This window comes from Mixophyes fleayi, chromosome 6 (genome assembly GCF_038048845.1).
Source record: "Mixophyes fleayi isolate aMixFle1 chromosome 6, aMixFle1.hap1, whole genome shotgun sequence".
NCBI classification, from domain to species: Eukaryota; Metazoa; Chordata; class Amphibia; order Anura; family Limnodynastidae; genus Mixophyes; species Mixophyes fleayi.
The window spans coordinates 26,913,112-26,929,719 of record NC_134407.1 but is presented as its reverse complement, the minus strand read 5'-3'; the positions used below and the strand labels follow the sequence as shown (position 1 = coordinate 26,929,719).

The 16,608-nt window shown below is 40.4% G+C and overlaps 2 protein-coding genes across 2 annotated transcripts in view; both read left to right on the top strand.

Annotated features, from left to right (window-relative positions):
* LOC142160952 (alpha-2-macroglobulin-like) overlaps nucleotides 1-1,068 on the top strand; it is a 102,249-nt gene extending 101,181 nt beyond the window's left edge. The window contains exon 36 of the mRNA XM_075216092.1: nucleotides 921-1,068. Within this exon, the coding sequence (XP_075072193.1) occupies nucleotides 921-946 (26 nt within the window). The 3' untranslated portion in view covers nucleotides 947-1,068. The remainder of the gene's footprint in view (nucleotides 1-920) is intronic.
* Nucleotides 1,069-4,487: 3,419 nt separating this feature from the next.
* The window catches only part of LOC142160953 (alpha-2-macroglobulin-like), a 92,866-nt gene continuing 80,745 nt past the window's right edge, over nucleotides 4,488-16,608 (top strand). Inside the window, exons 1-2 of the mRNA XM_075216093.1 lie at nucleotides 4,488-4,605; nucleotides 14,592-14,775. Of these exons, the coding sequence (XP_075072194.1) occupies nucleotides 4,538-4,605; nucleotides 14,592-14,775 (252 nt within the window). The 5' untranslated portion in view covers nucleotides 4,488-4,537. The remainder of the gene's footprint in view (nucleotides 4,606-14,591; nucleotides 14,776-16,608) is intronic.

Sequence of the window (16,608 nt, the reverse complement as noted above, 5' to 3'; positions counted from 1 at the left end):
GGGTGCATAACCCTAAACCATTTAACTGATTAAGGATAAATTAAAATCAAACAATGGATTTGAGTTTGAACCCGTAAAGGTCAAGACAATCAGAACAAAGAGAACTCGCCTGTGTGCCACCTTTATAAAGGCCTAACTCCTACCAAGCTTTGTACTAGCAACATTTGGATTGCATTTCCTTGTTGGTGCTTCAAAAAGTCTTGTTTGCCTGTTCACCAACTTAAAGTTTGTCCCTCGTGATTCCCCAATCCATCAACTGTTACTTCGCCCCTCAAGATTCTATCTTTTCCATCCCATCAACTTCAGATTTGTCCCTCACAACTCATCCTCTCAGACTAAGCGGGTGTTTCTGATAACTCCACCTGCTAAGTAGGGTAATCTGAGTTCTCATTATTTTTAACACAGTATACTGAATATATTTTTGCCATGATTTGCTGTAGTCTTAGCATGTTTATGCAGTCTCGTATTTAATATGATAATTTCTCAAGCACACAGTCCCTTCAGGGGCGCACAGAGGATTTGTCAGGGGGGGTTTCCTCCGCCTCCGGAAAAAAAATAATTCTAGAGACCTGCCGCGCATGCGCGGCAGCGCCGTTTCGGCTGCACTGTAGTATACAGCAGCCGCGGCGCTGCCAAAGAAGCGTCCGCAGCGGTGCTGTATACAATACAGCACCGCCGCGGACGCTTCTTAGGCAGCGCCGCGGCTGCTGTATACTACAGTGCCGACATGTGGGGCACTTTTTAGCGGAGAGGGGGGTTTTCTGGAGACCCAGAAACCCCCCCTGCGTGCGCCACTGCCCTTATCTATATTACCATATTATATTCCTTTCCTATCACAGCTGTTCCATACTGTAAGTAACATAACATTTTTCTGACATTAAGTTAACTGCTTTCCTTTTCTATTCTGTGTTGATTTGCAGAAGAGAACTCTGGCAATTCAAGATGACAATTGAAAAAGACCCGACGATTGTTCACACGAGTATCTGTGACACAGCATTGAGAACTACACATTGTATAAAACAGTTGATCTAAAATGTACTAGAAACAATAAATACATGATAATAAATATCTTTCAGTCTATTAATTTGTCTACTGATTGCAAGTGATAGAAGTTATCAGCTGAACACATTTCTATGTTTTCCACAGGGACGATATAAAAAATCTCTATTTAACATCTCTATAATCGGTCCCTGAATTTTGCCAGCCTGGGCTTCTACCTAATCCAGGTAACCAGACACCAGGCTGATCAGTGCAAGGATGTTTTTTTTTTTTTTTTTAAAGCATGGTCAGGAGAAATTGTGTCCCCTCTCAACTAAGGACAGTCGTCTCCAGAATTGGAAATCACTCTTTCATCTTAGCAATTATGTTATACTCATGTGCCTTGTTTAAAGAAAAGGGGAAAAATGAAAAAGAGATCAGCAAATCTGTTTAAAATTTAATTCTTCTAATCCAATGGTAAAACTCATAAATCTATACTATGATAAATCAATCTAAAAACATGTTGCCAACAGGTAGCACCTGTCCAACTAGATGTCTCCACCCCAGAGCCATCCTTGATTTTTTTCGGCGGACCCCACTCCCTAGGGAATCCAGCCCAGCACTGAACAGCCTGGGGTTGGTTTGTCATTATAGCAGGGGGACCCCTGCCGCGTGTCCCCCTGCTGTAGTGCCACCAACCCCGGCTCATTTGCCTTATGCTGGTTCAGTGAAAATCGGGGGGACCCCACGCCAAATTTTTCCCACGATTTTCACTGAACCAGCAGTAGTCTGGCAGCACTAGGGTTAATAGTGAATAGAGGAGAGACCCCACGCTTTTTTTTTTTTTTTACTTTTAGCCATTTTTTACAGTTTTGACAGCTGTCGGGACCTCCGGCAGTATGACAGGACATAAAATATAAGTAAACAGATATGGGGCTTATACTCTAATACATCTCCAAAAGCATCATAGATGATCCAGAACTTATATATAATACTCAAGTCCCAAAAAAGTACTTTTCAAGGAGACAAGAAAATATCTTCAATGTTCATATATTCTTAATGTTATCAAGTTAATACCACACGGGTGTTATATGGTTATTGATCGTGGCAGATTGTACATTCAACATGGAATAACACGATTTGTCTGCTTATTCATATGTATGAACATCGGTGGAAAATAAATAACTGGATGTGCAACGCCATTTTTTGGACTTGATAACATTGAGAATATATGGACATTGAAGATATTTTCTTGTCTCCTTGAAAAGTACTTTTTTGGGACTTGAGTATTATATATAAGTTCTGGATCATCTATGATGCTTTTGGAGATGTATTCGAGTATAAGCGCCATATCTGTTTACTTATATTTTATGTTTCTGTTGATTTATATACATAGATAGGTTGTATGCAAGCAAACAGTGGCAGCTAAATACCAGTCAGCGCAGACATATCCATATTTTTAATTTTTAGTATGACAGGACAGTGTAACAATGATGTGTTTACAGAACACGCTGCAGCGTGTTCTATCTGGTGTGTTTTAAAGCAAACTCAGGAGAGTTTGCTTAATCGCAGCTTCATACATTTAAGACTTATCTATCTATTTTGGAAATAGTGATTTTGACAGAAGCACAACTCTGGCGATTTTGCATGAAATCTCAGCTTCATACATCTGCGAGTTTCAACTCTCCCAAGAAAATCGCTGGATTTCCAAAATCGGCCCTTGATACATTTACCCCTTTGTTGTTGGAGACCCTTTGCTCATTTTGACCTTGGCAAATGCTACAACTTAGCAAACATCATGTGATTGACTAATAATGTCCACGTTTCCTGTCTGCTACCCATTCTTTCCGGTTTGGCTAATAAGTATCTTTATTTCATTACCAAGTGTAAATTCTACACCTACAAAACACAGGAGCAGCTTTCAAGTCGATGTTGATTTTCTCTTATGTGCTCTGGATGCATCTATACCTTCTTATCTACTTTGTGTATGAGATCCCTGAAGAGGGATGAGGTGGGAGGGCGGAGGAAGGGGGCGGGGCATGGTAAATTGCATCATTTTGGCCCCACCTCCCCGTCTAAAAAGCAACATTTTTGTCACTGGGAGCGGAGCCAAAATTACGCGATTCGCCATGAGTCACCTCATTGAGGCCCATTGACGACAGGATGCGGGGAGACTTGTCTGCTCTCCCGAGAGTCCGTGAGACATACCCAGATTTCGGAAGTCTCCCGGACATTGCCTACTCTGGGAGAGTAGGCAAGTATGATCTATACGCTTGTAACACAAAACACATACATGGAAATGTAGGTGGTCGGACACATATTTGCACGTACACAAACAGGGAACTTTTAAATTCATCGCTAATCAACTCCAAAGTCTAAATAATTAATGATTCATAGTTTGAACTGCAGCAATACAGTTAGTTGTCTCCATCAGTGGCTTATTGCATTTCACTATTCTGCAAACAATAAGTACTTATTACTAGTACAAGTATTTATAGTGTTTTCTGTAACCCAGCTCCATGAGTAAAGTGAACAAGAGATAATAAATAAAGAGACAACTAATAGCTCTTGTAAAAACCCAGTAAACCCTTAGTCACAGTGATCACAAATTACTATAAATTATTATAAAAGATATACATGATGACAGTGTTAAATAACCATCCAAGTTAAACATTATTGAACTATGCTGCATTTAAAAAAATGTTGTCCACTTTGTGGATCAATAGATTTATTTGTATAGCAAATAAAGCTTTTATTTGCCTCAATGTGTAAGCTCTTTAACTTTCACTAATCAATGCATTAGTTAAATCAATAAAACAAAGGGTATATTTATGAATAACTAATTGATTTCAGTAAAAGTAGCAGCTGGTAGTAGGTGTCTTATGCCTCTAATCAAACCACTGAACTTTATTTATAAGTTACAAACTTGGAGGCAGCCAGTTAGTGTGCTGAAGCAATATTCAGCTTATCCATTTAGTAGGAATTATTGTCTTTGGGTATATTGGTCATGCCTGATGCCTATTGTCCATCTATTGCTTAAATAATATCACTAATTTTTAATAAAACAATTGGCTGCTTATTCATAAATATTGCTCCAGCCCACAAAAAGGTTGTCTTCTCTGGTCATAGGCAATTGTTGTTTTTTTTTAAATCCAATCAAGGGGCTATTCTTAAAAGTAATACTGTACTAGTAGACAGAGACTTGTATGGGCAATCATTTGTTTTGGTTTCATAGAATGTACATAGTTAAAGTTGTCAATGAACATTGTACAACTTTCAAAAATGAATCACTCACTTTACCATATGCCCAGTTTCAAGGAATTGGACAAATGTATACTAAGCACAAATATTCCCATTTTCAAGCTATTGACCGTGAGCACAGTTGAGTAAGCTTTGTTTACCTATGTCCAAATCCGCCTCCAACTTCCAATCATAAGCTAACAAATTGATTCAGGTTCAACAAACTGCATTCTGTTTTCAGAATGTTTGTAGGAAATAGAAGGTTATTTTGTGTTATACACCAGGCAGAGGATACACAGTGCACAGGATCTCCTGCACAATGCATCCCCTAGCCCTGCTTGTGTGGATTATCACGGTTCAGTTTTATCATCTATCAAATGCTGATGTGTAAGTATTTATCTCAAGCTTATATTTGTCATAGTTCCCAACTTATCTGTTCAATTTCCTGGGGTAATTTGTGTCATGTTTGATATGCTCTAGATTTACCACAGTGGCAAACTGTGGCTTTCCAATTCTTTTGTTCAAGATGGTTATGAAAAAGGAGATGTAAAATTATTCTTCACCTGCATTGGGAAATTGGGGCATTTTATTGCTGAGTGTAATCTAGACAGAGGAAAGGTTTAGCAAGTAGCCAGAGAACCCTTTTTCCGTTGCAGAAATACCCAATATTTAATTATCCTCAGGGGTTTCAAAGGTCAGCTTTCAGCCAGTACTTTTAATGCATGTTTTTTACACCGAGCAAACCCAATTTATGCGGGGATGCACATTTAAATGTGCACAAATACTCATATAATAAACAATTTAAAATGTACAATAGTGCAATGTGTAATTAAGATACTCCTGGGGGTATATTCACTAAACTGCGGATTTGAAAAAGTGGAAATGTTACCTAAAGCAACCAATCAGATTCTAGCTGTCAATTTGTAGAATGTACTAAATAGATAAAAGCTAGAATCGGATTGGTTGCTTTCGGCAACATCTCCACTTTTTCAAACCCGCAGTTTAGTAAACATAGCCCCTGATGTCTCCGCATATTTAAAACTTAAATTTTTTCTCCTAAAATATTTATCATTTTAGGAGAAAAAATTTAAGTAAATAATAGAATTAAATAAATGCGTAGTTATATAGTGGTACAAGGTTGGACTTTTTTCCTGCGCTGTTGATTTGCAATTCCACAAATTTTTGCACAGGGGCAGAAAGTTACTGCACTGCACCCCCCTCGATATCCATGAGGCAGTCCTGATTTTAGGGCTCTGGCCAGCTGCCCACCCGGGGAAAAGTTTGTCCTGCGGGTGGGAATGTTGGGGGAGGGATATATGTAATGGGAAGCCTGGCACTTTATAGCACTAGGCAGCCCTCTGGAGATGTGACCATGCCACTCTGTCCCATTGTCGGGGACTGACATGTTGGACTGTATGTTAGTATGCTTATAATTTTATATGAAAGAGTGGAGATTGTAATCGCAGGGCCTGATTTATGTTTGGATGGAAGTCCCTTTGCATGCCGTATCTTGCGTGAATTTGCTCTGCTCATGCTCCAAAATGCAACTCACATTAATTAATGCAATTGCATGCCAGTCATGTCCGAACACAAATGACACTTACAACTGCCTATGACTAGAGATGTTCACTGACCCCCGTGTTCTGGTTTTGGTTTTGGATCTGGATTAACTTCATGTTTTGGTTTTGGTAAAATCTCCCTTGCGTGTTCTGGTTTTGGATCTGGATTAACTTTGTGTTTTGGTTTTGATTTTGATTTTGGCAAAAGCGCCCTTGCGTGTTTTGGTTTTGGATCCCGATTTTTTTTTCTAAAATCCCTATTTTTTTTTGTGCTAAAATCACATATTTTTGCTTTATTTCCCCCCTACATTATTATTAACCTCAATAACACTAATTTCAAATCATTTGCTGTTCATTTTGACAACCTCACAGGTCACAATATTATTTTCATACACTTTCAAACAAGACTGCAGCGACCTGGTTGGATGCTAAGCGACAGAGCAATGGCTCAAACACACGGCAGTTCCTAGCACATCTAGGACACATTGCCACACAGCAGTGTCAGTTAAGAAAAGTGGTGCAAGATGGAATTGTCCTTGGATCATGAAATTAGTTATGGTTCATTTGATCGCTCCACCCGTTCCTTGGATAACTGTGGTGATTCTACAGCTAATACATGGCGACGAGCGCTGACACCCCCCCCCAGGGATGCGTGCTTCTATCAGATCCAGACCAATCCAGGGTGCCAGACAATGCACTAAAAAGAGCCATTGTAATTCACAGCAAAAAGCAAGTTCATCACTGAGCTTCGAATCAGCCCCAGTTCACAAAAAATTATAATATAGTTAGGTACCTTTGACGTACAGTGCAGATTACAAACACTTTGTGAAATGCTGATGAAACAGCAGAAAAGTGGAAGGTAATTGCGTCTATTTAGACATCCATTCTTACATTACTTATGCAAGCAACGTTGTTCTTTGTGAATAAGTTGTCTTTATAACGTTCAAAAAAATTAAAAATAATCCTCCACCATTCTTTGGATGTTGATAGTTGATAATAGGATCAGGTGGAGTTACAGCAGAGGTGTCACTAATTCTCGTCAAAATGTTGTGCTGAGTCATCTGCATCATCAATGGGTGTCTAAGATTTTTGCAAAGCACACAACAGTATATAGCACATGTAGGTAACATTGGCACACAGCGGTAGCTGAAAGGAAAAGTTGTGCAAGATGGAATTGTCCTTGGACCCTTCCACCCACCCTTATGTTGGATTTTAAAAAGGACATGCACACTTTAACAAACCAAGCACCTCAGAGACAAAGAGTGCCACATTTGAGGCTGATGTGCTTGGTTTGTGTGGGCCCTCACAAAAAAAAGCTAACAATGGGCTTAAGGCACTTAAGGTAACAGTGCTGCTAATGAACTCTAGTGTGGCAAGATGTTGTTGTCATCATCCTCAGCCTCACCCTCACCCTCATCAGTTTGAACATCATCCTCACATATTATTAATTCATCACCGCTGGAATCCACCATTACAGAAGTCTCAGTATTTTGTTGTAATTGGCGGGAAAGGTCTTCCTCGTGGAAATTGAAGTTCATTTTTATGAACATCATCTTTTCCACATTTTGAGGAAGTAGCCTCCTATGTTGATAGTAGGATCAGATGGAGTTACGGCAGAGGTGTCACGTTTTTTGGTCAATTCTTTTATACCGGATCAGATGTCAAAATGTGGCGCTGAGTCATTTGCAACATCCCTGGGTCTCTTGGGAAAGCTAAGTTTTTTCCTAGCAGCAGTTGAGTGAGAAACTGAAGGAGGAGATGCCGTCCTGTCACCTAACACTTGAGCTGTCATCTTGCTCACCAGGGGCCTGATTCATTAAGGATCCTAACTGAAGAGGATCCTTATTTCAGTCTCCTGGACAAAACAACGTTAAATGCAAAGGGTGCAAATGAGTGTTCTGTTTTGCACATAAGTTAAATACTGACTGTTTTTTCATGTAACACACAAATACTTGATAGCTTATTTGTACACTGAAATTTAAAGTTGATATGTGTGTGTTACATGAAAAAACAGTCAGTATTTAACTTATGTGCAAAACAGAACACTCATTTGCACCCCTTGCATTGTAACATGGTTTTGTCCAGGAGACTGAAATAAGGATCCTCTTCATTTAAGATCCTTAATGAATCAGGCCCTAGGAGTTCCTTGCATCTCTTCAGATCAGGGTCAGTTGTAAACAAAGAGAAAACATAGCTCTTAAACCGAGGATCAAGCACACTCGCCAAAATGTAGTGATCCGATTTTAAGATTTTGATATCTCTTGGATCCTGGCGCAGCAAGTAAAGTACTTGATCTACAAGTCCGACATACATAGCGTAATTGCTTTGCCTTATTTCCTCCTTCATTTTCTCAAGCTGTTTTTCCAAAAGTCTAATTAAGGAAATCACTTGACTCAAGCTAGCTGTGTCTGAACTCACTTCACAGGCAGTGGCGGATCCAGGGGGGGGCCATCGGGGCGATCGCCCCCCTAGCAGACACTTGCTGCCGACGGCTGCACAGTATGTGCAGGTCCGTCCAGCCGTGACAGGCAGGGACAGTGTGCTGCCCGGCTGCTCTGACTGTGTTTAAAACACAATCAGAGCAGCCGGGCAGCACACTGTTCCTGCCTGTCACGGCTGGACGGACCTGCACATAGTGTGCAGCCGTCAGCAGACTAAGATGTTAGAAAGGGGTGGGGCCTAAATCGCCCCCCCCCCTATCTCGCCCCGGGTACAGCATTTTTCTAGATCCGCCCCTGTTCACAGGTGACTACTTAAAATGGTTTCAGCACCTTGCACAACACGGAAAGTATTCTCCACTGCGCTTGAGTAAAATACATCCCCCCTCCTTTCCCAATGTCATGGCTTGTGGAGTAAACCTGGATTGGCTTTTTCTGTTCCTCCATCCACAGAAGCATACACAGGGTGAAATTCCACGTTGTCACCACCTCTTGCTTCAGTTGGTGGCAGGGCAAATAAATTTGCTCTTGTAGCTGTTGCAATCTCCTACACGCTGTTGCCGAATGCCGAAAATGTCCAGATATTTTACGGGCCACAGACAGCATCTCCTGCACGTCCCTGTCATTTTTTAAAATGCTCTGCACCATAAAGTTTATTGTGTGAGCAAAACAGGGAATGTGATGGAATTCCCCCAGCTGTAATGCTCTCACAATATTGGTGGCATTATCAGAAATTACATATCCTGAGGATAGTCCAAGTGGGATAAGCCAAGTTGCAATGACATCCCTTAGTTTTTGTAATAGATTGTCAGCTGTATGCCTCTTAGTGAAGCCAGTGACACACAGAGTAGCCTGCCTCAGAAAAATGTGACGTACTTGGGTACATGCCGCTGCTGTTCCTGATGATGAAGGCGAATCACCAACCCAGTAGGCTCTCACAGTCTGCCCAGTTCCGCTTGTACACATATCTATGGTTAAGTGTACAGTGGATGGCATTTTAAAGCCCAATAATAAAATTTTTACGAACCTTCTGGTAGAGGTGAGGAATAGCTTTTCTAGTAAAATGGTGCTGTGATGAAATTTGGTAGCGAGGACACAAGATCTCAAGTAATTGTCTAAAACTAGCTACATTAATAGTGGATATAGGACACAGATCTAATACTAGCATAGTCGTCATGGCGTCTGTAATGCGCTGTGCGACTGGGTGACAGCTTTAATACTTGTTTCCACTTGCAAAGGATTTTTTAACAATCAATTGTTGTAAACTACTAGTAGTCTACTTATTGGTCTACTTCTGGTATGAAGATTCACCCCCAGCAACAGCAGCAGCAGCAGTGGGACTAACGCTCAAGAATTCTACGAGGAATCCAGGATAGTGGAGGAGTCATCTAGCCTTAGCAACTTGGATGCAGGACTAACTCCGATCGCTTATAAGGATATTGGTGAGAACGCTACAAATGGCTAGACAACTGTTGTCCCGATTTGGGTAAAAGTAATTCCACACATAAGAGGTGGATATTTTGGTTTTATGCCCATGCATGACAATGGCCTTCTTCTTATTACGTGCAAGAACTGCTTCCAATGGTGCAGGACTTACACAAACAACATCATCCTCATCAACATCCTCATTAGCGCCCTCGTCAGCTGCACAAATATCTCCCTCATCCTGTTGCAAATCCAAAGTGGCATCCTCAATTTGTGTATCACCGGCTACACTTGGGCTGTTCATGCACACATCTGCAAAAATGCTGAAAGGGGCCTTCTTTATGGGTACACTATCAGACAGGTCAGGATTACACATAGCACTCGTGAATAGACTCTCCTCAGGGATTTGTGTCATTTCTGAATCAGAACATTCATTTTCCTCTAAAGCCTCACTGTTGTGTTCCAGCTCGGCTTTTATACGTAAAAGTATTTGGACACCACTTTTGGAGTCCAAATGACAAAATCTTGCTTGGTCATGACTGACCTTACAAGAAGATGCCTCAGTGACAGTTGCAGAACTAGCACTCATAGAGAAAGGCGAAAGCCTCATTCTTACCTTGCCACTGCGACTGTAGAATGGCATGTTGGCATTTTTTTTCTGTAGACAACTTTGCCTGGATAACAGGTCTTTTTTCTTGACCAAGGTAAATGTTTTTTTACATTTTTGTTTCCCTGACTTAAAAACACTATGCACTTTAACATAGGCTTTAGCAGCTGATGTAGATGGATTACTATCATCATGACTGGTGCCAGCAGCTGGTTGGAGCTCCTGGTCTTCTGGGTACTGCTGTAAATCCATTACAGTACAATGTGACTGTAGATTTAGAAGACCAAGCCTGCCAGACCTATTATTTCTATTTCAGCAATGACAATTAGCAATGGAGCAATGGAGCTCTCCTCTTTGTGTTTTACCTATATAACACAGTACAATGTGACTGCAGATTTAGAAGACCAAGCATGCCAGACCTATTATTTCTATTTCAGCAATGACAATTAGCCATGGTGCAATGGAGCTCTCCTGAATATCACTGGAGACTTTGAAGAAAACTGCTACCCCTCCTCTTTCTTTTCTATCTATGACACTGCCCAACTGCACTACAGTCTGCCAAGAATTGTGCTACCTCTTCTGTGTCCCTCTGTGAAATGGCGCTGGATCGCCGTAGAAGGTGGTGCTTATAGAATCCAAAGCTTGCGAGATACGAGATCCGACGACGTAATGATGACGCTTTGCCTCGTTTTCAATTCCTAGGACGCGCGAAAGTACCGAGCCGCCTCAGCTCGGTACTCAGATCTGCTAAGTTCAGGTGTATTCGGTTCTTGGGGAACCGAGCCTGAGCATCTCTACCTATGACGTAAAGGGCAGAAAGGAGGTGAAAATGGGTGAAGGAATGTAGGAATGTGCAGTAAGGGCGTGTCAAGGGTGTTGCAGTGCAAATACGGACGATTCGCGTCCTGGGTTTCATGTAAGTAACCTATCATTTAGCCATATCATTTGCACCAGCTACGGGGCTGGTGTAAGTGCTGCACGGTGGCTTAGTGGTTAGCACTTTTGCCTCACAGCACCGGGGTCATGAGTTCAATTCCTGACCATGTCCTTATCTGTGTGGAGTTTGTATGTTCTCTCCATGTTTGCGTGGGTTTCTCCGGGTGCTCTGGTTTCCTCCCAGACTTCAAAAAACATACTGGTAGGTTAATTGGCTGTTACTAAATTGCCTTTATTCTCTCTCGGTCTATGTGTGTGTATGTTAGGGGATTTAGATTGTAAGCTCCAATGGGGCTGGGACTGATGTGAATGAGTTCTCTGTACAGCGCTGCGGAATTAGTGGCGCTATATAAATAAATAGATGATGATGATGATGATGAAGTGCGGACTAATAATAATGACTGCCACGGCATAGTCTTTGTATTAAAAACTAAACAGATGCATGTAGCACAGAACTTGTGTATGCAAGTAAGATAGATTATAAAAACGCATTGTTTATATACACACTATGAATTAAAAACATCCTGAAGTATATGTTAAAAATAATAGATAAATAAAAATATATTTTATTTAAAATACATATTTTTATTAATGATTATAGTATTATGAGTTGTTCTTTTATTTTCTAAAAAAGAAATATATTTTTTGCATGCATTCTTACGTGGCTTTATATTGCACATATGCAGAAGTCTGTTAACATATGGCACATAACTTTTAGGAGAGGGTACTTACACCCAGATTCAAACTGAAGCGCATTTCGAGACCCGCCCAGATTTCAATATGGGCGGAATTATGCTCCATTTCTTTTTTTAACTGCACATTGCCTTTGGACTTGAATAGGGCCCATAGACTTATTAAGCCATGAGACCAGAGGAGGGCTGGCAAATTTTAGTCCACGGTGCAAGACTCGACTCGGCAGCTTATTAGGAACATTTTAAAGAAATAAAATGCAGGTGGCCCAGTGACCTATCCCAAGGTAGCCCGCTTTGGAAATGGCCCGGTGGGCATATGCTCCCTGCCCCTCCAGCCCATCCTGCCCCTGCATGAGATTAAAGTGACAGCACAGAAAAGGTGCCCTGAAGGCAAAAATATAACTCAAAGCCTGAGTGTGAATGCAGTGTCTTTTTAATATACTTGTGTTAAAGGTTTGTGGTTTGTTTTGATGAAAATTTAACTGAAATGGATGCCCCCGTCCAAAATATAATAATTATTGGGAGTTTTGGAAGCGCAAGGCATAGCTGTCTGGAGTTGGTATCACATGAATGAATATAAAAGCCATAGGCTGATATCCAGTTATATTAATATCTTTGGTAAGGTATGCCCCCCTGCCCACGGGTCTAGAATCAAAAATTCAAAAAAATTAACATAAGTAGAATAGAGATTCAATGGAGTCAGCAACTCCCAGTGTTCTTTGTTGCTTTATTTCCTCACTTCTTAGAATATAGAATAACTTCTACTGAGAACTTGTATAAACACCACAACTAAACAACATAAGCAATGATCTAGTTATGTGAGTCAGTGATTATTACAGAATAAAATTAATGTAAATTGATAGTTGTAGGCTATTGACTGTTCTAAAAAATGTTAATTACTTCTGTAAAGCGATGTGCATTTCTTTTTGTTTCCTATCTAATTAGCCTGAGCACCTGTTGTTAGCTATACTTTTGGTTTGACCAAGGCACATTCTCCTACACTTCCATGATCCTAAATTATAACCATATTCCACATTAGGATATATGCATTTTTTTTACCATCAAAAAAAATCATGTTAAAATGCACATTTTTTTTATACTTTATTTTAAAAAAGTACTATGTTTTGTAGTCCTTTTTAACTGATTCACTTGTAAACACTTTCTTATGCTTTTTCCATGTTTTTAAATATTTTTTTTTTGCATGTGAAATACATTGTCAAGATATGTCTACATTTCTGTTATCATGGTAGTTTATGTGCCGCCGTTCCTCCTATCCATCAAAAATAAAAAAAATAAAACTCCTCCTCAGTGTCTGCTCCATGAGGTTTCAGAAGCTCACAGGTAAGCAGATCACTGAAAATCTCCCTCTGCTTTCTGATCTGCCACGTTAGATTACAGTGGGTGGCAGATGTTAGTTAAATGTCGTCTTCTGTGTAGGTATGATTTTGTGCAGGTGAGTAAGAATCTTTCTGGCAGAGTTGATATCCAAGAAAATGGCCGACAGAAGTAGGTTTATACATATGAAAACATTAACTCTAGTTTTTAATTGAGAATCTAGGACAGTGGTGGGCAAACTCAGTCCTCAAGGGCTACCAACAGTTCATGTTTTTAGGATTTATGTCTGTAGAAACAGCTGGGATAATTACTGACCCAGCCAAATAGATTAACTCAGCTGTGCATGATTAAAGAAATCCTAAAAACATGAACTGTTGGTAGCCCTTGAGGACTGAGTTTGCCCACCACTGGTCTAGGAGATCAAAGATCTGAAAAGCAACTTTATCAACTAGATTAATAGAGCCCCACACCCAGACCACAAATACCTGGATATAATAAGTCATAATAATAAGATGTGACATGAGTATGGCTGTGGTCAGTGAATAGTGATCAGTGTGACCTGTATACAATGATCAGTGTGCATCAAGTGCATGATATCAGTGTAACCTGTGCAACTGGAACACAGCCAGGCCCTCTCCAAAAAGGGACATGTAAATGAGTCACATTAGAGGCGTGTCCATGTCGTAATGTACATAGTCATGTCCCCCTATGCATGTCCATGGTTCTGATATACTAGGCCATCCTCATCCCCCTCTCCTAAACACTCTGTTGACTTGCCACATGCACAAGAGGCAGGTGAGCTGTGTAACTCTCCATATGATTTGAACATGACAAATCAAGACATTTGACAAGATCTTCAATTCAAGCAAAATTTGCGGCATGGTTCACAGTCTAATATCATGTACTCTACACGTCTGATTATGTGTGCAATTACTTCATGACTGCACCAATTGTGTCCCACATGAGCCACGTATTTGGCCCAAATGTCACATGGGCAGGAAAGGCCTGGCATATTTTCCACCGGGGGGCAAGACTCTGCTTAGCCGCCTACTAGGGACATTTTAAAGGAAAAAAAATGCAGGTGACCCAGCCCACGGTAGCCCACTATGGGACAGGCCTGAGGGGGATATGCCCTCTTGCCCCCAATCCCAGCCTGCCCCTGCACCTGCGCTAATCTCTGATTTAATTACACATTTGTACGGTCATATTGAACATGGATCCAGTCATCTAGTGTTTGGAACAATCAACCACATTTCATTTTGTATAAATTTACACTAGGTGAGAACTGTATGTATAATTGTAAAGAGATGAAATCATTCCTCCATCTGCGACACTTGTTGTCGCTTTTGTCTTATACTGATCACGTTTCATTTCTTTTCAGGCACTATGTTGTCATCTTCTCCTCAGAAATGCATGCAAGAAACTCTGAACTCGCTTGTGTACATCTGGAGGAAATGCAGGGAGAAGGCAGTGTGCAGTTAACCTTACAAATGAAGACAAGTAACATAACACTTATAGACAAGAGAATTCAGGGGAACTCATTTTACAGCTGTATGTCATTTGAGGTAACACAACCAAAGCAAGAACCACATTGGTGGCTTTACAAAATACAGCAGTCCAGTTGGAGTCTACGTGACTTTTTGTTAAAAGCGAAAAGGAACCTTTATTAATTCCATTTTTATTATTTTATTTCAAGTGCATGGAATGTCAATGATATCAGGCAGTAACAGCCAGATTTGTGTATATAAATCACCATACCCAGCCATAATGCAGACGCTATAACTAAAGTCAGACCTATCAGAGTTACAGATCTCACAGCGATTGGCCTTTAGCTGCAGTGATTGTGAAATAAATTGTGCCGGCTATTATCATATCATTTTTAAAGGATTTACATGAACTTATAATGCAGGATGGAGGATTGTGAACTCAGTTCCACTTACCCTTTAAAATATCTCTCAGGAGAGCAAAATATAAAGACCAAGGGGCAAATGTATCAAGCTGCGAGTTTTCTGTGTGTTTGAAAAGTGGAGATGTTGCCTACAGCAACCAATCAGCTTCTAGTTATCATTTATTTAGTACATTCTACAAAATGACAGCTAGAATCTGATTGGTTGCTATAGGCAGCATCTCCACTTTTCAAACCCACCGTAAACTCCCAGCTTGATACATATAATCCCCAAGAAAGGAAAATTTGGAACTTTGGAACCGTAAATAATAGCGGAGTGGCCTAGCTTTCTACTCGCTGTGCTTTGCATCTGGAAATAGGTAGATAGGGAACTCTCCCCTCCTGGATCTAGTCACCCCAGTTATACTTTTGATTCCTCTCTCTGCTTCCACCAAACAAGGAATTTTAAAAAAGTGTTATATTATCTCTCACTATGACCTTAGCATAGATTCTATAAAATAGAGGACACTGTATTACTCATAACAATGCTGACTACCCTGACAGGACTTACCCCCACCTGAGGACACCGACTTCAGCCAATGACGATGAAGTAAGCAGGCGGCTGCACTTGATGACGTCATTGACCATGCCGACGTGATTATTGCTGTTGTTAAGGGGGTAATGTAAGTATGCACCCATGTACAATGTAGTTTACAAAGACTTCTACATTGAACATGATGGCATATTTACATTACCCCATTAACAACAGCAATAATCTCTTAGGCATTGTCAATGACGTCATCAAGTGCAGACACCTTCTTACTTCATCGTCATTGGCTGAAGTCGGTGTGAAGATGAGTCGTCATTGGTCCATGTCGGGAAGCAGGCCTTCGGAATCCTCAGGATGGGGTAAGTCTTGTCAGGGTTCTCGGCATTGATATGCCCCACCCCCCCCCCCCTAACAAAGAATGTGACATTAATGTAGTTTTGCAAGTACAATTATCAAAATTATTTACAGATAATTCATTTAACAGCTAACTACAGTAGATTGAAAGTCAATTTAAATGTTCTCGTCTGCAAGGCCCTTTCATAGTTCAATGTATTTTGACCCCCGAACATACACATAAAACTTCTGTCACAAAAATGAAGGACTTACTGGTGTATATTGAGTAGCACTTATCTCAAGATGTGTCCAGCTCAAAACATAGCAGTATTTCTATATTAGGCCTATGGCAAGTGCACAACTGCGTAGTCTTACACCCAATGATAGCATAGGGATGCACATTACAATTTTCACACACAATTTAAGGTAATGAAGTGACAAATACGCAAGATAGAATTATGTCTTCACAGTCTTATAAATGTTAAAGTCACATCCATGTAAAATTTAATTCATTAGAAATACCAACACATATGTCATTTACCACATCACTGGAGTTCAACGGAAATCTTCTTCTCTGTGGAAATCCAAATGAAATGATTAACAAAAAGTCCAAACTCTAAGCTGGATGGG